Source organism: Larus michahellis, chromosome 7 (genome assembly GCF_964199755.1).
Source record: "Larus michahellis chromosome 7, bLarMic1.1, whole genome shotgun sequence".
Classification (NCBI taxonomy): Eukaryota; Metazoa; Chordata; class Aves; order Charadriiformes; family Laridae; genus Larus; species Larus michahellis.
The window spans coordinates 11,813,875-11,837,398 of record NC_133902.1 but is presented as its reverse complement, the minus strand read 5'-3'; the positions used below and the strand labels follow the sequence as shown (position 1 = coordinate 11,837,398).

General features: G+C 51.1%; 1 protein-coding gene across 7 annotated transcripts in view; it reads left to right on the top strand.

The window, feature by feature from the left end:
• Positions 1 to 23,036, top strand: part of CALN1 (calneuron 1) — a 165,057-nt gene extending 142,021 nt beyond the window's left edge. For 6 of the 7 annotated variants that reach the window (XM_074594795.1, XM_074594793.1, XM_074594796.1 and 3 more), the window contains 2 exons: positions 12,414 to 12,567; positions 20,126 to 22,565. In XM_074594795.1, the coding sequence (XP_074450896.1) occupies positions 12,414 to 12,567; positions 20,126 to 20,253 (282 nt within the window). In that variant the 3' untranslated portion in view covers positions 20,254 to 22,565. Of the gene's footprint in view, positions 1 to 12,413; positions 12,568 to 20,125 lie in introns of all 7 variants that reach the window. The other variant, XM_074594798.1, reaches the window with a different exon arrangement.
• Positions 23,037 to 23,524: the final 488 nt, after the last annotated feature.

The window sequence follows — 23,524 nt, the reverse complement described above, 5'->3', positions numbered from 1 at the left end:
ACGATGCGAGCGTGTCAGGAACAGCAGAAACGATGAGGTTTGTGCCAGCCAAGCTCATACTGGAGGGACCACGAGTCAGATTCCTACCGACTCATGAGTTCCTATGAGTCGGGTTCTCTTTGGGACAGCGTAACGCCACTAATCGGGATAAAAGACCCCCTCTGCTCTCTTCCACCATGCCCGCTCACCAGTAAAACAGGCTGCCCTGGGGCTGGGGGTGCGCAGGCTGTGTTCCCCCCCACAGCTGCTGCTGCATTTCACAGCCATTTTGTCCGGTTGCTTCCTCGTTATGTCTGTCGACCCTCACCTCAGAGCAAACCCAGCCTCTGCAGCACCATTTTTCTGCAGCCACCGCAGTACGGAGCATCGCAGCCCGCACTTGCGTTTGGCGCCAGCTGATTATCGTGAGCTACGAAACAAGGAGATCAACCTAAAAGACAAATGTAGGTTGGGTAAATAGAGCAGCCTGAGAAGCTGCTCTCCATCTATCTTCACTTTGTCTGGAGCTAGACAGCAGTGTTAGAAGATCGGTTTGTTGCCTTGTTATTATTATTTTTTGCTAACCATCATCCGCAGTGTCAAGGATGCCTCAAGTTTCCCTCAAGTTCTTGGTCTCCATGGCAAAGCTTTTATTAATTATTAGTGTCCTTCACGCATTTCAGGAACATGTCTCACCTTCTAATCCACTCCTCCCGGCACCCTTAAAACATTTGTAACTGTAAAGTAAAAAATAGGTTTCCTGTGGCTAAAGGCTTTCAGGAGCCGTTCGGCTGCCAGGCTGCGTGGCCACTTCATTTACTTCGCTCGGGTTTCTGCTGCCTGATCTAATTCAGAAGCAGCTGAACGATCGCGTCTCTGGGCGGTGATGCTGCCTGCGGCCATGCGTGAAAAATGGGGAGAAGAGCTGTGGGTCGAATTCAGTCTATTTTGTGAAGCAGTCTGTTTTGTGTAGGGTGCTGCACCTGGGGAGGAGTAAACCCCCGCACCAGATCAGGTTGGGGGTGACCTGCTGGAGAGCAGCTCTGTGGAAAGAGACCTGGGAGTCCTGGTGGACAACAGGATGCCCATGAGCCAGTGATGTGCCCTGGTGGCCAAGAAGGCCAATGGCATCCTGGGGAGCATTAAAAAGAGCATGTCCAGCAGGCGGAGGGAGGTCATCCTCCCCCTCTGCTCTGCCCTGGGGAGGCCGCATCTGGAGCACTGTGTCCAGTTCTGGGCTCCCCGATTCAAGAAAGACAGGGAACTGCTGGAGAGGGGACAGCAAAGGGCTACCAAGGTGATGAGGGGACTGGAACACCTCTCTTATGAAGAAAGGCTGAGGGATTTGGGTCTCTTCAGTCTGGAAAAAAGACGGCTGAGGGGGGATCTCATCAACACTTATAAATACTGAAAGGGTGGGTGTCAGGAGGATGGGGCCAGGCTCTTTTCAGTGGTGCCCGGGGACAGGACAAGGGGTAACAGGCACAAACTTGAGCATAGGAAGTTCCACCTAACCATGAGGAGGAACTTCTTTGCTGTGAGGGTGGCAGAGCCCTGGCACAGGCTGCCCAGAGAGGTGGTGGAGTCTCCGTCTCTGGAGACATACCAGCCCCGCCTGGAGGCGTTCCTGTGCCACCTGCTCTGGGTGACCCTGCTCTGGCAGGGGGTTGGGCTGGATGATCTCCAGAGGTCCCTTCTAACCCTACCATTCTGTCATTCTGTGATTCTGTGATGGGTTATTTGTGCTAGCCATTGGCTTTCCCGCACTCCATCATCCCCCTGTGCTCACAGGCTGTCGGGTTGATGGGTACTGTCAGAAAGCAATAGCCCGCACCACAGCTCTGGGAAGCTGCTTTGCTGGCACCTCGCATGGCACGAGCTTTAGCCATGGAGCAGCCAACACAAGTCCAAGTCCCCTCACATCCTTGCTCGACGTAAATACGTCGTACCTCGCACAGCCAAATGCTGGAGTTGCTGTCCCCAGAGTGTCCCAGCACATCCCCCCGGGGTGCAGACCCCTCTGCCCTCCCCCTGATGAAGCAGCACCTTGTGGGCAAAGAATGAAGGCCCTTCTTTTCTCTTGCAAAACATGCTTTTTTTGGCACAACCACATGGTGATCTGACACACACCCCCCCCTTGTCGTGCTCTCATCAATTGAGCCAGGGGCAGGGACTGCCTAAAATCCATTGCCTGCAGCTTTATTCATGGGCGTCACCAGCCCAGAGCACATTTCACCTCATCCCACTGATGGATTTAGGCTGGGGAGATGAGTCCATCAGAAACTCCTCATCTGCGAGGCAGGCTGAAGGTGCTCATTCCCAAACGGGAATTCCCAGCTTTAGCTCTAATTAAATCTTGTGAGTTTGCTCCTCTGAGAGGTTCCCGTGGGCCTCACATCCAAGGTCAAGATGTTGCAGACCTGTTCGTGTATGCGCTTTGATTGGGATCAGACCAGGAGCCTGTTGTGGAGGCCTAGGAGCTTTAAAACTAGGCAAAAGAAATTGTTAGAGCCTGTTAATTTGTGCTTCAGCCTGAGACCATTCTCTAATTAAAAAAAAAACAAACAAAAAACACCAAACAAACCAACAACAAAACCCAGCGCTTCTCCGTGTTTTAGTTAAACTATTTAAAGTTGATTGAATGGGCCTAGGATTAATATTCCTACCATGTTTTCTGCAGGGGTGTTACTGCGATTTACCTATCGGGGGGCTTCCATCTCTTAGCCCACTTATTAAATCATTATATCCCAGCTGTGAAGCAAGGAGGTCAGTGCAGAGGCAAAGCCCGTGACCCACTCCCCTGCTCAAAACATCGCTCCAGAGAGTTACAGGTAAAGGATGGCACCGACCTCCCCAGGAGGGGAGATGTAGCAGAGGGAGATACGTCTCCAGGGCCCATCTTGCACAGCCAGGACTACCCAAGAGGATTTCTTGGCCGACCAGCTCTCAGCAGCAGTTTCCATCACAAGACCCAAATGACAGTTTGGAGTCCTGTGTCCAGTTCTGGACACCCCAGTTCCAGAAGGACAGGGAACTGCTGGAGACAGTCCAGCAGTGGCTACGAAGATGCTGAGGGGACTGGAGCATCTCTGTGCTGAGAAAAGGCCGAGAGCCCTGGGGCTGTTCAGCTGGAGAAGAGCAGACTGAGAGGGGATCTCATCAATGCTCAGCAATAGCTAAAGGGCAGGTGGCAAGAGGATGGGACCAGGCTCTTCTCAGTGGTGTCCGGGGACAGGACAAGGGGCAACGGGCACAAACTGGAACACGGGAAATTCCATCTCAACATGAGGAGGACATTCTTTCCCGTGAGGGTGGCAGAGCCCTGGCACAGGCTGCCCAGAGAGGTGGTGGAGTCTCCGTCTCTGGAGACATTCCAAACCCTCCTGGACGCGTTCCTGTGCCACCTGCTCTGGGTGGCCCTACTCTGGCAGGGGGTTGGACTGGATGGTCCCTTCCAGGGTCTCTGAAGGTCCCTTCCAACCCCTGTGATTCTGTGACAGCGTCTTCACGGGTTCATTTTAGAAATGTGCTGGGTGCACCGGCTCCTGCCCCAGGAATCCTGTGTCATGTAGCCAGAAGGTTTAAGGGATGCTCTAAACCCCAGCAGGTGCAGGTGGGGACGTGGCAAGCAAAGCCAATGCCATCTCTGGGGTGCTGGTGAGGGACTGTGGGAGGAAACGTGGTGAGCGCTGAGCACGTAGGACTCTTTGGGGGTACCCATCCCTCCCCCACCCCCACCTCCGTAGGGATGCCCTAGCAAGCATTTGCGTGTGAGCTGGGACAACCCTACATTTTAGCTCGTCAGGTGTTATTTTGCTAAGTAACTCTGAGACCTAAAGTGGCATGTGACAGTGTGGATGTCCGAGCCACGGGCAGGAGCTATCATCAGACGTGGCGGGGTGCAGGGGGCAGGACAGCACATGGGGAAAGCAGCAGATAGTCATCCTTGCCAGGGAGACAAGGGTAAAAAAGCTTTGCTTTCCTCTCGCTGAATGACGAACACATAGCAGTGGGGGTGAGGGAGTAATAAAGAAAGAAGAAGTAGCAGCACCAGGATTTAGAAAAATGGTATTTGGAGCATCCTGACTGCTGGGACAAAGGAGAGGGATGCTTCCAGCCAGAGCAGGAGAGGACAGCAGGGCTCTCAGGCTGGGTATGAGCTGCCAGCTGTGCAGCTTTGCAGGAATTTTGCCTTGCAAATGGTTTTCAGTATTGTTTGTTGCCTTACGGCAGTGGTTCGGGTGTAAGCGCCCCGGGAAGGGGCTGTGGACGCCAGGGCACTAGATGGCTCTGAGCCAGCAGCTCCGAGCTGTCAGCGCAGCCTGCAAGCGGCAGGGCAGAGTGAGGGACCCATCTCCATCCCCACCGCGCAGGCCAAAGGTGATTTTTTTCATTATATTTAGCAGTGGACTGAGTTGTGGGTTGTTTGGTTGTTTTTTTTTTTTAAGACGAAATGTTATTATCCGCATGGGAAAATGCCAAGCTGTCAAAACCTGAATTGGTTTTGCGTCAGTTCCATGTGGGGGTGTGTGGATGCTGTGGGTGGGGATGGGGGGGCGGGCAGGGGTGTCCCCTGCAGTTCAGCAGCGGGGAGCTGGGGAGGGCACCCCAGCCGGGCATGTTGCTCACCGTCAGCCTTTGTGGCCTCCTGAAGGTGGATGGCTACTTCCCTCTGGTACGTGGCAGGCTCAGGACTGCCTCCAGAACGTTTCCAGGTTAACAAGGAGCTGGTGGACATTTGTGCTCTCAGAACATCCCTTCTGTCTTTCGTTTCTATTTATTCTTTCTCCTCCTTGTCTGCACACTCAGACAGGTTTCCTCCACTGAGCACCAGCCTGGGCCACCCTGACCCCCTTGTCCTGCTCCCTGGCCCCCCAGGGAGTTCCCAGCATCAGTCAGGCTTTTCCCCAGCGCTGCCGAGAACCGTGCGGGACTTTCCTGCCCTGGGTTTCAGGCTGGCAGACACGCAGGGGAGAGCTCACACACTCATACGCCCTTGTGCAGAGCCCACCGCTCTTTAGCATGGTCTCGTGCCACCCAGACAAGCTGCTAAAGGGGGTTATTCTGACTGTATTTTGTAATCTGTAGACGTTGGTGCTTCTTGCAGAGCTGTGGGCATCCCAGCAGCGCTCTCAATGGTCCTGTGTGGGCTGGGGGGTGGCTGGAGGGACACACAGCGGGGTAGCCGTGGGCCAGGTTAGTTACGAATGCCACATCATTTCATAGGGCAAACTTAGGCCAGGCCCTCGGGGTGAAGGGTGCTGAGAATACGCACTTAAATCTGATTTTAATTTATCAACGTGTGTACGGTTCCCTGCTGACAAAGCTGCCGGGAAGAATGGAGCAATCTCCCGTTAGCCAGCGCAGTAATGAGCCTGTTACTATGGAAATGAGCTGGTTACCCCTTCCCGCTCCCCAGCAGGCCAGGTGCTCCGGTGTGGCGCCGGGGAAGCTGGCTGTTCCTGAAGGCTGTGGTACCGGGATGACGGCCACCCCAAGGCCAAGGTGGGGTGGAGAAGCTGTCACAAGTGGATGGATGTTGGGTGGCTGCAGGGCAAGGTGGCTTGGGGCACATCCCGCCGACCCGGAGACAGCTGGAGCGAGCAGACTTGGCACTCGCGGTGTCACACAGCCCCAGCCACCACGTGGCTAAGGCTCTTATTTCCACAGGGGCACTGGTTCCTGCTGGGCTCCATGATCCTGCATGCTGCTTGTGCTGGGAGCGCGTGTGTAGGGAGCTCAGCCTCATGCTCCCCCGTGAGTGATGGGGATGCAGGAATGCCCTGGGGGTGTGCTGGCTGCTGGCCCCCGAGGCAAACAGGGCGCTCAGTCCTGGGCTCCAGCCCCTGGCAGGGTGGCACCACATCTTTCCGCGGCAGCAGAGCTGTGCAGCATCCTCTCCCCGGAGGAGGAGATGATCCATCGATGGATGGAGCTCTGCTCCCTCTTATGGGCTAGTGAGGATTGTTGGAAGCAGCTGGGAGCTGCCAAGGCTGATTTGTATCTGCTGTTTTGCAAAAAGCCCCTTCTCCACCTGTGTGCTGGGAGGCTGACACAGCCCTGCGTGGTGGCCGTGGTTCAGCAGAGGACACCTAGGGCTTCGAGCTCATCTCGGCAGGGTGACAGTGCGCTCTGACTGCCCTGTAACAGGCATCGCAAGGGAAAAGCGCTGTTTGCTCCGCTCCCACAACCACCCCAGTATAGGGTGAGGACGTTCGTTCGCTTCTCTTACCCCAGATGATGTTCCCTACAAGGGGAGCAGACAGCACGGGACAGGGTGGGGGGGAGCAGATGGCTCCCTCTGTCTTTGCTGAGGATTATGGTACTTCAGCCCCCTCCTCGGAGGGTTTTCCCAGCAGCAGAGGCACACGGCTAAACTGGGAGAAGGTGGCGGGCGGGTGAGTATTGCACTGGGTGCAGGGAGAAGCACATGCTCTCTCTCGTCCTGCTCCAACTTCTCCCTCCTGCCCCCCGTGGAAGGGCAGCGAGCGGGGACCAGGCTGCTGTCAGCAGGGCGATGGATGTGAGCCCTCCATGGCATGGTCCCCGGGTAGAGAAGGAGCTTGTGCGCAGCTGGGAGCAGCCTGGGCCCCTGCCGCAGCCCGCAGAGCTGCCCCGAGGGACCTCCGCAGGCTTCACCCTGGGCCATAAAGGCAAGTGCGCTGGCATGGAGCGAGCGGTGGAAGGATGAAAAGAAGAGGTGATGGGGAAAAGAAAAAGAGACCCTACTTATAGCACATACGGCCAGCCTCAAGAGGGACGTGCGTTCGGAGCAGAGCAAAATACAGCTTCTGCGCTTTCACTGCCGGTGCTGCGGACTCCCACCCCTCCTTCAGCGGATGTGTGGGCCAGCAAGGTGGGGGGCGGGGAGAGGAAATCAGTTTTGCTGTAATGGTAGTCATGGTTTGGGGGGGGCGGGACACGACACAGAAAGAAATCGTTGCTGCTTTCGTACCGGTAGTGTGTTACAGGCTGCGAAATGGCTTTGTCCCTCTGTCCCGGGGTGGGGGGCCGTGAGAGTTGCTCCAGGTCTCAGGCTGGCAAATGTTCTGCCATTAGTGGCACGTTTTCTTTGATAGAGAAATATATCATGAGAAAGCTTCAGATTTGGAGGGGGTGTGTGTATGTCTGGACATTTAGAAAATATTTCCTATGTTCCTACATATTTTTAGATATATATACACAGATGTGCACATTTTATGCTTTACACTTTATTTTATATGTATAACAAGGCAATACTTTTCTATATATCTATATAAAAATGTAAGCTTTTACAGTGGGGGCCTGCCACAGTGCTGCGGAGTGAACGGGCACTCGCTGCCTCCTGGGCAGGAGTAGCGAGTCCTTCATCCTTCACGGCACGGCACATCCCATCTGCAAACACGGCTCCGCTCCCGGGGGCTCGCTCCCTTTGTGCATGGTCCCCCTGCCCCTCCAGGCTCCTGGCTCCTCCAGTGTACGCCGTTTTTCTCTCCTTATAAAATATCTGCGGCTGAGCTTATCTGGGAGGTACAGTCGGTACGACATGGCCATCCATCCAGCCCCCAGGCAGAGATGGGGAATACATTAGGTTCTGCGTGGAGCGCACTGGGGCTGCGTGCTTTAATATATGGCCAACACAAAATGTTGGCCCTCTAGCAAAGTCCCAGATCAGTAGTTTATGAGCCGAAAGCCTGGCTGGCTGGAGGAGCAGCCGCGCAGTCGGCTGCGAGAGCTCACAGAGCTGCTGTGTTCAGAGCCTCCCTGAAACGATGCGGCTGCGGTTGGCGCAGCACGGAGCCCAGCTGCTCTGCCCACAGTCTGAGCGTTTTTGGGGCCGTGTCCCCCGTTGTGGCGGTCAGCGGCGAGAGAGGGCAGAGCCAGTTTGCGTTTGCCTTGCAGGTATTCACGGCCTGACACGCCGAGAGCAAAAGCAAGGCGTTATCTCATTATTCAGAGGTTATCAAGGGCTGCCCCAAACAAGAAATCAATGAAACGTAGATGTGGCGCTTAGGGACGTGGTTTAGTGGTGGAATTGGCAGTATTAGGTCAACGCTTGGACTCGAGGGCCTTTTCCAACCTAAGTGATTCTATGACGCTTTTTGGGTTTGCAGATCTGATTTTCAAAAGCACCAGGCAAAAGCCTGCTCCCCTGTTGCTGTCTCAGCAGCTCACTTGGAGCTCTCGACAGACCAAGATGACCTTTTTAGATGGCTTACGTGGGAAACCTGTGCCCCATAGGCTCCAGAAAAATAAGTATTCAAGTGCTCTCCTAGCTAAAACCATCACTGCCAGAGGAGCCGGTCCTGCCTCTTGTTGAGAAGAAGATTTTTATTGACGTGGCTTCAAAAGATCTTGCAGGTCACCAGAGTGGCCCCCCTCACGTTGCTGCAGGGTCCCAGCCTGGCATCACCCCGTCTGCACGGCAGAGAGGCCAACGTAGGATTCAAGATTGGAGCCTCCCACTCCTTTTTTAAAAGCAGAGCTGATATGAAAAGAAATTATCATAAGTAATATTTCAGCATTTAACTCTTGGAAGAAGCAAGCTCTTTGCACAGGGTCATGTCCCTGCACAGAGCAGAAGGAGAACGTCCCAGGTAGGACGTGGAAGTATCTGAAGAAGGTGCCGGGAGTGAAACCAGTGCTCTGCAGGCATGGCAGCTGTCAGTCAGCTGCACACTTTGGCAACCGGGGCTAGGAGACCGAAGGAACTGGTAGGGGCTCTGCTTTCATTCCCAGCAGGAAATTTAAATCAAGGAGAAGTCAGGAAGCTACAGGCTGGATTGGATCATGCCCAGATGTCTCCTGGGACAGCATCGTCTAACTCCAGGAGGTGTTTCTGGTGGGGACAGTTACTGAGGTCCATCAGGAACTGCAGTGGAAAATTCCTGGTGCTCTCCACAGAAGCCAAACATACTTGTACAAGTACAGGCTTTCATTCGGGGCACTCACTGCATCGCTTGGGGCGTTTGAGCATCAGCATTAGGCACAGTTTCTATATCACTGCTTACAGTGTATTCCAAGAGCGCTGGTTCAGAAGCAGCTTCATTGATTTCTTCTAATTATAAATCCTATAGAAAGTTTTCAGCTTGCAACGGTCCCAGTTTTCCTCTCAGCGGAGCCAATAAAAGTTAAGAGTTGCTCCCAGGTTACTGTCATTACAACAATAAAAAGCCAGAGTAATTGAAAAGTGAATCAGGGAAATGCCAGATTGGAGAGCAATGATAATAGGAAGAAATTACCTGGGAGCCCAAGCCTTGGCAAAGTCTTGTCTCTGGCTGCACCGAGCTTGAGCCCATTCTGGACAAGCTCCTGCGGTGATACATGTCTAACAGAGAACATGCCTCCCGCAGGCAAGTACCAGAGCGTAGAGAAAAACAGGACCAATGGCCGTATGCTGGCCAACAGGCCAAACATTCAGTACATGAGCCAACAGGGGTGATTTTGAACCCCATCTGAGATGGTTCCTCTCCCTGAATCGCAGAATGATAATGGAACGATAAAAAAAAAAAATAATTTCTCCCTATATTAGCGTAAAGCTTAAAAGCAAGAGGTGGAGATGCAGCAACAGATGCACATTTGTCAAGAGAACAATTATTTCCCAGTAGACAGATAAACTGGTACGGGAAGACCCAGAAACCCACAAGTCATTCCTGTTTCCACATTGTTAAGATTAGACAATAACCATGGCTGTGTTTGTAATCCAGGTAGCTTCAAGCAAAGCAGCAGGTAGCATCACAGTAGACTCTGGAAAAGCTTGTTAGTGGCAATGCTGGTATAGAGGGAGACCAGCAAAGACTTGTAAGAGCAAGAGGAAAGGACCAGCATATCTCAAAATAGCAATGGTGTGTCCCGAGGTGAGTTTTCACACCAGTAGCTCTGGAGGCAGACATGAAGGAGCGGGGGACTGATCTGTAGATGTTGTTCTTCCAACACACTCATCTTGGGACATGGTGAGGCAGATCCTGAAGCAGTCAATTGTCTTTTACTCTCCACAAGGACAGGATGCACGCACCATATCGGAGGTCCCTCGTCCTCAGCTACCCTACCCATGCAAAGTCTGTGAACATATCCAGTAAGGAGGCTCACGCATCCCTGCAGGTACCCTCAGAAAAGGATGCAAGCAAAGAGCAGGTCTGAGAGACACTGCTCCGGGCTGTGAAGCACTCACAGGGGTGATCATCCACCTGGCGATGGGTGAGCACAGGTTTTGGACAGCTTCTAGAAAGACTGTTCCATGAAGGGGGAGAAAACAAACCCATAAACTACAACTAAAAAGTTTGTAGTGGCCTCAGAGAACTGTCCCTGAGCCGAGAACAGGAAGAAAACTCCAACACAGGTTGAACATGACACCCTGATGAGATGGGATGGGGTAACCACATGCAGACAGGCTGCTCCTGTTGATATGAAGTGACCATTGGGATGTAATTATGGGTTTGGCGTACGGGTGGACTCAGGAAGATGCCGGGGCTCAAGTTCAGATTTGAGTTTCCCCCAGACAAAGACCCCAAAGCAATGCAGCATTGGGTGGTAGGTGAGAAATCATTTTACCTCCACGGCGCTGGTGTGCAATCAGCGCTGCAGGAAGCCGACCGGGAGGGCTGAAAACCCTGGGCAGCCTCAAGGCACTCTACAAACCTCCACTAACAACACCTCCCCACACCGCAGTAAGGCAACCGTATGAATTAACCCCCGTTTCCACACCTCTAGTTGCCAAGAGAAACGCTTTTCGTAATCGTGCTGGTTGTGAAGTACACAGCTGCTCGATTTTACTTGCTCTTTTAACATTAAAGGAAGCAGAATACGGGTGGTGAGATTTCCTCGTGCACAACAAAGCAGGCTGGAAATTTGTGCCTAAATACCCAGGGGATTTGCAATCCAGCTTTGAACTGTGCAACAAGGAGCCACTGGTGACAATTGTGCGCTCTCTATTTTTAGCTGGGCGGCATGAACGCCGAATCCCTGAGGAACAAGGACAGCAGCAAAACCACCAAAGCCACCAGACTTGCTTTTCAGAGAACTCATCTGGGGCAAAGCCAGGAACTTTGGCTCTTGCCCCGTCTGTCCACTTTTCTGCAGATTTTCTGCACCAGGTTTTTGATTGTTGCGGGAACAAACCGAAACAAATAGAATTGTAGAAATCAGTGTTTCTAAGGATAGCTGGATAAATACATATGTATGTGTGCAAATCTGCCTATACGCACACCGATAGGCATAAATATTTCAGGGTCCAGACTTAATCAGAGTGCACTTATTTTTCCTAGTTAACCACTTTGAGGATTAATGGTTTTGCCTCTGTGCGGTGAGGTGTGCAGCAATGCTCAGGGAAGACGACCTCAGATAACGCACCGAGCAGCTCAGAACTGATAAGGCTTGTCCTGGCCTTATCAGGCTGGGGGGAAAGGAGCGGGAATTTCGTGCTGTACCGTTTCCAAAATGCCGGCTCTGCAGTCTGATCACACGCTATCACCCCTCTCTCAATTGCAGAAACAGGCACAAGTTTATAGAATCGTAGAATCGTTTGGTTGGAAGACATCATCAAGTCCAACCATTGGCCTAAGGCTGCCAAGTTACCACTAACCCGTGTCCCTCAGCACCACCCACTCGAAGGTGGGCGGTTTAGAAGAGGGTGTCCAAGTCCTGGTGCTCACCGTTTGCTGTAGGCAAGCCCGTGTTTTGGGCTATAAGGCCAAAGTGAGTTCAAGGTGCTGTTCAGATGATGATCATCTGCAGCACAGGGGGTGACCTGGAGCGTTTCCTTCCTTCTTTGTTGACTGCACCCATGGCTCAGAGAGACTGCTCTCCTCGCCTGGCACTGCAAGTCAGAGTGAATGCTCTCTCTTCTGTACCATTAGCAGGTATTAACACCACAAACCTTACACGCGTGCAAAGTTCCTCTGCTGCAAAATGTTCATTTCTACATATTCTGCAGGAATCATCTAGTTTTAATACCTGGTGTGTGTAAGAACAACGTTCACCTACTGGATCGACAGCAGAAATGAGCTAAGACGGAAACGTTCTCTGCTTGTGCTCGCCACGCAGGCACAAATGGAGAGTTAGAAGGAAAAAAGGGGCACGTTCAAGGCTGTAGCTCATGTCAAGGTGTAAGAGCTACCAGGGGAGTCTCTCAGGGTTTTAGGTCTGTTGGGATGGCCAGGACTGATACCGGATTACTGCATCTCCAGCCTGGAAGACCATCCCTGGCACAGAGCTGTGTTTCTCTACTGCTCTACTGGCATTAAGTAAGCTGGCGAGAGCTCTAGCAACATCCATTCGCAACGTTCACACTGTTAATGTTAAATGAACCCAAAAGAGCAAAATTTGCAAAGTTATATTGAGGCGTTGAAATGAGGTTGAAAAAAAAAAGCCAACTGCATCATGCCCACATGCCTCTCTTCCTCCAAGCACCGAGCTCGTTGTCGGTGGCTGAGCCTAACTCTCTCCTCTTCCCACAGTTCGACATGCAGAGAATAACACTGGAAGAACTGAAACACATCCTGTACCACGCCTTCCGGGACCATCTAACGATGAAGGACATCGAGAACATCATTATCAATGAAGAGGAGAGTTTAAATGAAAACTCTGGCAACTGCCAAACAGAGTTTGAAGGTGAGAGAGAAATTTTCTATGTTTCTGTACAATTTTTCTCTTTCTGCTTCATCTGTAAAACTCATTCTGATCCGTGACAGGCAATGGGCAAGGATGCGTGGAGTTAGCATGGAGTTATCTTAGGGTAAGTAGCAATGACACACGTAGAGAGCTCAAGAGCTGTCGTTAGATTTCTTCCATGTTGTCTGAGTAAAGCTGATCCTGTTTCAGGCAGGGGGATGAACTAGTGGGTGCTTTGCCTTATGGCCCTCCTTTCTCTGGTAGGATTCAGGCAGGGGGATATGCAGCCCACGCTGAGGTGAGTGGCTAAGACAGAATGAATTTCCCCACAGAAATATCCATATGTCTCTCATGGAAAGACTTTATTGGCACTGGGTTCTGCTGTATCAAGCGATGTTAGGCTTCAATAGTTTTCATAGAATCATAGAATCACAGAATGGTTAGAATTGGAAGGGACCTTAAAGATCATCCAGTGCCACCCCCTGCCCTGGGCAGGGACACCTCCCACCAGACCAGGTTGCTCCAACCCCATCCAACCTGGCCTTGAACCCCTCCAGGGATGGGGCAGCCACAGCTTCTCTGGGCAACCCGGGCCAGGGGCTCACCACCCTCACAGCAAAGAATTTTGTCCTCAGATCTCATCTAAATCTCCCCTCTTCCAGTTTAAAACTGTTCCCTCTCATCCTATCGCTCCACTCCCTGATAAAGACTGCCTCCCCAGCTTTCCTGGAGCCCCTTTAGGGACTGGAAGGGGCTCCAAGGTCTCCCCGGAGCCTTCTCTTCTCCAGGCTGAACCCCCCCAGCTCTCTCAGCCTGTCCTCACAGCAGAGGGGCTCCAGCCCTCCCAGCATCTCTGGGGCCTCCTCTGGACTTCTGTTGTCTTTCCACAAGCTCCAAGAAAAGCTCTTCTGCTCTGGGCTTCCGGGGAAGAGTTGGGGAGAGTCCTCTCTCTGCAGTGTAACACCAGCAGTGAGCAGAGATGGTGCATCTGCTCCCTGCTGCCCTGCACACCCCCTGCGCGGCGCTGTTGGGACTGCTGGTGTGGAGCGGCGATATGCCACACAGGTACACCACGGGACAGGTACCCCACAGGACAGCTCATCTCCACACATGCGAGAGCGGCTGCAAGACCGAGGTCTAAGCGATCCTCAGTGGTAGCTGGAGAAAGGGGAACACTTGCTTCAGCAGCTGCTGTTTAACACAGCGTCCTCTCAGCAGTGCCACAAGACCACGGAGTAAGTGATCAGCAACTGGGATCCGGCACAACCTCAACTTTTACAGTGGTTTTTGCACTTTGAAGGCAGCTAACACTGGCAAGAGCATTCCACTTTTGCCAAGATGGGCAATCAGTTTAGGGAAAGCTTTTTAAGCCACTTTGGGAGAAGGATTTTCCTGACCAGAGGAACTTCTTCTGCTCCCAGGCGTTGCTGGTTGGAACGACCAAAGAGATACAGATCATCTCAAGTGCAGAAGAGTCCCGGGAGATACCCACAGAGGATCTCAGGGTTTGTGCACCTCACCCCGGGACAGCTACTGTGCTTTCCCACCCACAGAACTGCCACTTTATATAGGCCATTTCGGGGGAAATCCTGATACTCGGAGGGGACAAATAGCCTCTGAAAGGGCACCAGGCAGAGACACTGAAGCGTCTTTAAAACAAAGGATAAAAATATTAGTGCAATTCTTAGCCTGGCTAATTAATGGGATTCAGAAGCTATATCCAGCACGCTCACCCTCCGCTAAATACTGCAGAAAAGATGTAGAAGAGCACAGCTGAATTTTAAAAAGCCTGCAGGAGGGAGGCAAGCAGCAACGCTCTTCGAATCAAGCCACGCAACATTTCTTTTTTTGTTCCTCCTGGAGAGCGGCAGGGAGGCAGAGATGCTTACTTACATGAATGGAGTTGTTAGTCCCCACTGACCTGCTGATTCGGTGGAGACAGGCGCCAGCTGTCACCACGGCGAGAGGCACGCAGGCTTCTTTCAGCTTCGGTTACTTGGGTGAACTATCCCAGTCGCGCGCGCAAAAAAAAAAAAATAATTAAAAAAAAAAAATAATGGGTCCGAAAACCTAAACGCTCAGCATCTCATTTTGGAAGTCCCAGCTTCCAAAAGTACAGCAAGAACAGCTTTTCTCGTGGGATGTTGGCATTGCTGGTGCTAGGCAGAACCTAGAAGCAAAACAGACCCTTTTTTAGATGTTGTTAGAAATACACACACACACACGCACAAATCCACCGGAGAATAAAGATCAACTGAACACTGTCAACAAAGATGCAAAGTTTTTCCTTCAGGTCCTGGAAGAAAGGGACGGTTCTGGTCCATGGCAGCTTTGACGGGAGCATTTCTCCCAGGAAAGGCAGGCTGAGAGCAAGTTGCGTCCCTGCAGCTCTCCAGGCTGGACATGCCATTATCTGAATGACCCACTCGTGCCCTTGGTGTTCCCATTTCCCAAACACTAAGATCCTTACAGGGCTCAAAAGCAGAAATGATGGGGCCTCGTGGCATGGATCAATGTCACTAAAGGAGAGCTGTCATGAAGGTTGGACAGCATCTCACTCTAGTTGTAAATGGGGCTGTACAGGAGTGTCTTCATGTACGTAAGTCACCCTTTGTGCATTTCTTATTTAGCGGAGTGAAGGAGATGCTTTTGGGGTATAATTCCTCCAGCTTATTTTAGGTGCTGCCTTGGGATGAGATGAATTGCACCTTAAAAAGCACCTATTTCGTTCAACTGTGAAGGCAGCCTAAAGGGACTAGCTTAGAGGCTCACATCTATATTTAATGTGCATTTCATCCACCCCATTGAAGTGCCTTTAATTGTGGGTAGGAATGAAGCCAAGATGAGCCCTGATGGTTTTCGCTGAGATCTGGGAATGGCTCCTAAGGGAAGAGACGTAGCAGATGCTTTCAGTAGTACTTTGCTGAAAGGGGGGATCTCCACTCACTGTCACCTCTGGGTATGTTCTTGCCATCAAAGAGAAGCCCCGAAACCCTTCTACATCCCATGGACAGAGACATCTCCCTTTCCCACACCTGGGGTTAGCTGGTTCAGCCCCCCCAGGTGCTACACAGGACACATCACCATCAGTACGAATACGTACAGATTTCTGTTATTCTCACAATTTTGCCGTCTTGGCTTCTTGTCATAATAAGGTCTTCACAGCTATGTAATATACTTGCTATATCAACACGGACAATATACCTTATCTCTCTCTCCCACACTCATATACACACACGCAACCACCCACGCGCTTTAAAACCAAATACAAGATTCAAATTATGGTCAGGGACAAGTCCAGGATTTTGTTCAGTTCACTCCGAACGTGAGAGCCACTTGCAAGACGTCAGCTCTAGGCTTACATTACAACTTTCCCTCCTACGCATTTCTAGGGGTTTTCGTTTGCCTTATTCTTGATGAAGAGCGGAGCAATGGAAATGCCCAACTCCTCAGCGCAAGCAGCCCACACCGGCCCTGCCGATACAGAATGCAGCCAGAAGGGAGGCACGGTTATGTCTTCTGCCTTCCTCTCAATTTTTATTAACGCTTCGGGGCAGGAGAACAAAGTTGAGAGCCAAGGAGAGTGTATGTTTTATGAGAAAAGACGCAAGAAAAGGACAACTGTTTGCGGCAACATTGTACTACCAAAAATTTATAGTACAAAAAGTCATTTGTCTGGCAGTTCCCATTATCCAGACACTCAGGACATTAAGCTCGTGGCAGACAAGAGTGCCGGCGGGTTACGGTGACCCATGCTGTCTGCCACGGGTGTTTCATCCTCAGCCCTGACACTCAAATTAACTGGATGTACAGGGGCTGCTGCATCTCCCCCCCCTGCTCCCCCCGGACAAGCACAAGGAGCATCCGCTCCTCAGCTGAGGCCTTGGGAATGAAAAACTGACCCCTCAAAATGAAAATAACTCCAGACAGCCAGAGAAAGCAAATATCCCTCACCTTTAGCAGGGTTATGACAGAAGCCACTATAAACACACCGCAGCTGTTCACGTTGGCAAGCCTTTTCCTGCAGGCGAGAGGGCTCTCAGCACTTATCCCGACCATCCCAAACCCACCGTGGGCATCGTCCCCAGCCCAGCAGCTGCAGCCACTGGACTGCTGCACCCCAAAACGGGCTGGACCCATTAACCCCACGTCCTGGTGGAGAAATTATAGCAAAGGTAGCTCTGTCTCTGCTCACACCATGGTGAGTCCTCCTCACCAGCATGTTCTCTGCATGTTGATGATGAAGGATGACCCAACCTCAATTGGCCTTTGCTTCTCGAGATCTCAGTTACATTGGACAGCCTTGAGGCTTGCTGGGACCAGGACATCTCCAGAGGCGCTTCGGGCTCTGACCGTGTTCAAGGAACCTGCTCAGGTCCAAACCCCAGCGTGTCCCATGGGTATCAAAAACTCCTACTGGCGACCAAATGCAAAACGGATCGAGCAGCCAGCCCTGTGACAATGCCAGCTACGGAAACCAGCAGTAAAAAGCACAGCTGCCACGCTCAAAGGGTCTATGCATTTGGAGGAAGGAGACAAGCGAGGGCAAAAACTCACCAGTTAGCATAGCGGCGGGGGGGGCGGGGGCAAACGGGTCTTCATAGTTAAGAGGGCAATTCGCAGGGCAGGACGTAGTTGTGTTCACGATGAAGAAAGTCAGTAATTTCAGCTTCTTTGTCTCCCTGTGGACTGCAAGGGGGCAGAGGAGCTGCAGTTCCCATCTTGCTGGAGTAATTCCTGCTGAGCCCCAGCCAACAGCGTGAGGGTCTCTCTGGGTCTGCAACAACTCTACATTTCAGCACAAACATTTTCCCTTTCTTCTGGAGTTATTTGGTGGGTTATTTGGCTATTTGGTGTACCTGCAGTCGATAAAGAACAATAACAATGACTTACCCGGAGCCTGCTGCCTTAAAGCTCTATTTTTACTTGATGGTATAACAGAAGACTGAAGGAATTGTTCAATTCAGGAACACTTCTGCAAGAAACACTGAACGTGCTTTACTCTTTCCCTTTGAATAGGAGAGTTGCCATCACAAAAAGCCTTGGCCATCTTCGACTGCTGCTCCCCGTCACCGTCACCAGCCCGGGAGCCCCGCACTTGAAGGGCAACGCTGGCTGTGATGGCTTGTGTCACTGTTTGGTCTGCTGGCCGGGAGTGTTTTCAAAGTACTGAAATAATAGAAAAATAAATAAAGAAGTAACTAAAGCTGTGATTTAACAAGCTTTTCAGAGTGCCGGGGCATCGTGCACAAAACCCAGGAACCACAGTATTGATTCCGCGTGCATTATAAAAGCGAGCGAAGGAATCGAGGAGCGGAGCGGTGCAAGCAGAAAGCAAGTAATTTAGGAGAGCTGCCATAATGCGGATTTCATTATCTGCACAGAATATAGCGACTCCCTTGGAGTGTTGGTGGCGCAGCGGTTCCCTGCCCCAGGCAGAGGGACTCAAAGTGCTGCCTAAGGAAGGCTCCCGGTGCCTTGGCGCTACCTGCTGCCCGGGGACTGCCTGGGAGCTGGCATTAGGACACCGGCACTGCAAAATCCTGGCCACGGGAGGTGAAGGGGGGATGAAAAAGTGGCATCCACCTCTCTGTACAATGCTCAGAACAAACGTTTTTTCCATATATTCTAAAAGCATCCTCCTGGACTTTTCCAATTACGGGTACTCAGAACCTTTTCCTGGTTGCATTTTAGGTTTATTGTAATTCTGAGCTTGTTGCCTATCATGTGAAAGTCTCCCATCGTCACAAGTATGACCATCCGGGAGAAAAAGGCGATGGGTACGTCCCTTCTCAGGCCAAAGCAAGGCCATGTGTCACTGCCCATAGTGGCACGGTGGAATTATTGATCCCGTGCATGAGGATCTTCTGGCTTTCTGTGACTATCTCGGGGACCTTCAGAGCCTTTTGAAACAGATTAATCTTCACAGTACCCCAATCATCATAGAATGTGTTGGGTTGGAAGGGACCACGTATTGTTCTGATATTCATAGGTAGGGAGGCTAAGACAGAGACATGAATTGTCTTTAGCAAGTCTCAGCATGAATCCTCGTTGATGAACTTAAAAAAAAAATTAAATAAAATAAGTCAAATGCTATAAATCCCAACTCTGTCTGCATTTTAACTGCCGCAAATTACTCTTATCTCTTTTGACAATTATTCTGCAAGCATTCATTCGAAAAGGTTCTTAATAAGTCTGATTTTGCTTAGGCACAGAAAACCTAAAGAGAGTTTGGAAAAGTGATTGATATACTGTGCATACTCATGGGAACTATCACAGTGGGTTTTTAAGTGTTGTTGGGGAGCACGACTTGAATCTCTGCTCATTTCCAGTTGACCTGTAACTGGAAAAACCTGGATGAGTCGAAAGGGATTCACAGATGACCAATAGGCTGTGCCGCCATCCAGAGAGACCTGCACAGGCTGGAGAGCTGGGCAGAGAGGAACCTCATGAAATTCAACAAGGGCAAGTGTAGGGTGCTGCACCTGGGGAGGAATAACCCCCCGCACCAGGACAGGTTGGGGGTGACCTGCTGGAGAGCAGCTCAGCTGAAAGAGACCTGGGAGTCCTGGTGGACAACAGGATGACCATGAGCCAGCAATGTGCCCTGGTGGCCAAGAAGGCCAATGGCATCCTGGGGTGCATCAAGAAGAGTGTGGCCAGCAGGTGGAGGGAGGTCATCCTCCCCTTCTGCTCTGCTCTGGGGAGGCCACAGCTGGAGCACTGGGTCCAGTTGTAGGCGCTCCGGTTCAAGAAAGACAGGGAACTGCTGGAAAGGGGACAGCAAAGGGCTACCAAGATGATGAGGGGACTGGAACACCTCTCTTATGGAGAAAGGCTGAGGGATTTGGGTCCCTTCAGTCTGGAAAAAAGATGGCTGAGGGGGGACCTTATCAACACTTATAAATACTGAAAGGGTGGGTGTCAGGAGGATGGGGCCAGACTCTTCTCAGTGGTGCCCAGCGACAGGACAAGGGGTAACGGGCACAAACTTGAGCATAGGAAGTTCCACCTAAACATGAGGAGGAACTTCTTTGCTGTGAGGGTGGCAGAGCCCTGGCACAGGCTGCCCAGAGAGGTGGTGGAGTCTCCGTCTCTGGAGACATCCCAACCCCGCCTGGACGCATTCCTGTGCCACCTGCTCTGTCAGGGGGTTGGACGGGATGATCTCCAGAGGTCCCTTCCAACCCTATGATTCTATGATTCCTGATTAAAGAACTTTAGAGAGAACTTCATAGAGAGCTTGAGAGAAATACACAGAGAAACTAAGGCATTTAAAGGGTTTAAAAGCCAAGGCAAGAGTGTAAGGCCTTCCTGCAGAATGAGAGGGTGCTCTACTGGGAAAGGTGGGTTGGAAGCAATGAAAGCCGAGGTGGAAATGTCCCAGCAGGGAGAGGTAAGACTTGGCCAGGGCAGAGGATCTCTGAGGTGTAGACGAGAGGGTTGTGCCAAGGTGATAATCAGAGGCAAAGGAGGATTTCTGAGTTCAGCTGATGCTGGTGGAAAGCAAAAGCATTACTGTGGCCAAGCTCTCATCTTTCCCATCTCTTCCCCGCAGTGCACGCCCAGAAGCAGAATAGACAGACCTGCGTACGGAAGAGCCTTATCTGCGCGTTTGCCATGGCCTTTATTATAAGCGTGATGTTGATTGCGGCCAACCAGATCCTGCGGAGCGGCATGGAGTAGCCTCTCGCCACGACACTGTGAACCAAACTGACCATGCATGCGCATGCCAGCGGGTGAGCTTCCCCCGAACCGACTCTCACACGGCAAGAGACAGAGGCAGGCAGATAAAGCACCATTCGACCAGGAGCCTGAGGCCAGCAGCGTAATGTGTCTTGTGAATCAACTACATCCTTTTGGCAGGGACATAAAAGGGCTGTCTTAATGCTTTAAAGGTTTTGTTTCCTAATGCAATAAAAAAAAAACCCCACATACAGGACTCCCGAATTATTGCTTCAAAACAGCAATGGTAACTTGGAAGAAACTTTCATCCAGCAGCCTTGTTTTGCAGTTTTAAGGAGGCACAGCCTCATGACTTATCGCAGCAGGGCTGTCTTTTAACCTAGGGGCCGACTGACTATTCCGCGTAGCTCTCCGCTGGGCCCACATTCCCAGGAAGTTGATCGTAGCATTGTCACAAGCAAGTCCTGTTCGTTTTATTTCGTGTACTCCGGCTTCACTTTGTTTTTCCCTTATGACCATGCCTTTGAGTTTACGGCATTAGAGGGGAGCTAGAGCATCCGTGTACAGTATTTTCAGAGTAAAAAAAGAGGAGAATTTGCCAGCAGCATACAAAATTTCTATTTTTGCTTCGTAAACGCCACCTTTGACACAAGACTGTGGGGTAACACGAGTCCATTTGCCATTTTTTTTCCAACCGTGAATCAGGGCTTGAGAAGCACCACCCATTTCCACACATGGACATTCCTGAGATTTGTGCACAGTCTTCCAACCGACTCTGCAACCACCAGCGCCAGGTAAAACTCTCTCTATTTGGTCCCATCTGCGTATTCAACGGCATTTCTTTTCCAGCAGTTTTGCCCTTCTTCTATACTGGTCTTCAATAACCTTATCCGAGATGAAAATCACAAGGAAAAGCTCAGAAAGAGCCTTCCTCCCTTCTCCTTGCCTGCCCAATTGTTATTTCTTTCATCTCATATGCCCTGGTTGTAATCTGCGGTGAAACCTCCGTGTCAGACACCTGCTTGTGGGAGAGGTTATGTTTTTGCCCACACGGCAGCTGCTGCGGTCCCTCCCGGCAGCCGTCGCACCACCATCACAGTCCCATGGGCAGGTTCCAAAGAGGGTAAGCTGGAAAGCAGACTGCAGCAAGAGAAGAAGGAATCAAACTAGAGCATACCGCCATATGTTACCTAGTGTGGCAGACTTTCAGATCCTGCAAGTGTTAGTTATTTTTCCTGGAAGGGATTTTACTGAGCAGCAAGGAGAAGATGGAGAGATGCAGACTGGAGACACAACACATCCCGCGGAAAGCGCAAGGACTGGGCGAGCCTGGAGCCAGGATTACATCTGAAAGCGTTTTTGCTTCTAAACTTGACACAAATCCTTGCATTTACCTTCGGATTAACTGTGCACCTGTGTCTCGTCCCAGGGGAGGTCTGGTTTCCTTGCCCTCGTGGGAGATGTTTCCTGGTCGTCGCTCACAGAGCTGGCACAGGGAGCGCTCCCGGGGAGGTCGGTGGAGGCACCTGGGTGTTGGAGATGTGGTGGCTTCATCCTGCCGGCTGGGCGAGCTCCAGAAATACCAAGGAGCAGCGAGATCTTGCTACTGTAAATGTAGATGACTGTTCCCTGTGTCACGAGAGGGGGAAGGATGCTCCCCAAGGGACTGCAAACCACAAGCTTCCCTCGTCCCGCACAGCAGCCATCGGCTTACGCCTGGATCCATCCCAAAGACTCATTTCAGGTCTTTCTTTGATTACAAGTTCGATTGATAACATTTAACCTGTATTTTTTAGCAGCCTGATTTGAAAACTTGCTTCTCGTTATTCTGTCTCCCGTCACCCCTTTAAACTCGTGTCACCACTTTGTATTTTGCCTTTAGGTGTGTGTCTCAGTTGCCCACCTCCACGCCGTTCCCATTCTCCTGCTGTCCCCCTCCATCACGGAAGACGACAGCTGCCTTTTCCAGAGCAGCTGAGTTGTTGTTTTCTACCTTTCACAGACAGACGCTTTTGTATTTCTGCTCTGCTGTGACTAATAGAGGCCAACTGCAAAATATTCCGCAAAAAATGTTACATCTCCCAGAAGATGGAGAGAGACTGATGTTTGCTATAGGGCAGCAGCAGACTTCACACCAACGGTGGAAAGTCTTAGGCAAGCTCTGAGTGTGGGATTCACACTGCTGGCGAGCCAGGGCACCCTCCCAGCACTCGCTGCGCGGGACATTGCGCATTGATAACGAGCTTTGAGATCATTGCAAGGGAACCGTCATCCACGTTTTTAGGTCTCAGGGGCATGTGAAAAGGTGGCAGCAGCAGAAAAAAAAAGTCTAAATGTTACTTGCCACTGAGTAATACTTATTAAGATTTTTTTCCCCCCACCCCCGGGACTGTGCTGGAGTGGACGTGGGCAGCAGGGGCAGATGGAGATGGAGCGGAGAGGTGGGCATCAACCCACCAGCCCCGCTCAGCGGCAGCAGAAACATGGGGCAGAGCAGTGCCTCTGTGCTGAGCTCAGAAACACAAGCTGAAACACATAGACCAGGCATTTCTCCACGTTCTTCTCACTCATCTGACAGCTAATACCAGGCAGACTCCAATTATAACAGCTACCTTACAGACGAGATGATCTCTTGCATTCCTTTAAGCTTTCTGGAAGGCTCCATAATTTCTACATGCATGCTCCATAAAAACCTTTGTAAATACAGTCATTTTTCAGCATAATTCTCCACCTTGAATATCCGTTTGTAAAACTAAACTATAATTATTATATCGGTAAAAGCCATAGCCTGGTGTCAGTAGAGTTCATTGAAAACTCCCCACTGATTATACTGGGTACAGGATTTGAGGGGGTTTGGGGGTTTGCTTTTTTCTGTAGGGAACCCAGTTTATCCATTATGAATCAGTGTCATGTCTTGCCAGAGGTCTCCTTTTCCTTCCTACAGCAGCCTTTCTCCATCTGAAGGCGTCTTGGAGAGATCCCTGCTTTAATCAGTCAGGCTCCTCTGGTGGCAATGCAGAATGGATCAGGCCAAGCCATTTCATCCTTTCCTCTCCCCACAACCTTTCTACCAACACCTTCCACCTTCCCATCCTTCCTAGCCAGCAGCATTGGACCTGTGTCTCTTACCTACCTCCCTGGCTCCATTTATATAACATCCATTTATCTTCTTTTTTTTTTTTCCTTCTACACAAGAAGGAAAAAAAAAAAACGGCTTTTTGCTGCTTTTACAGACAGTAGGTAAAAATAGAGCAGTAAAATTTTGATTGGA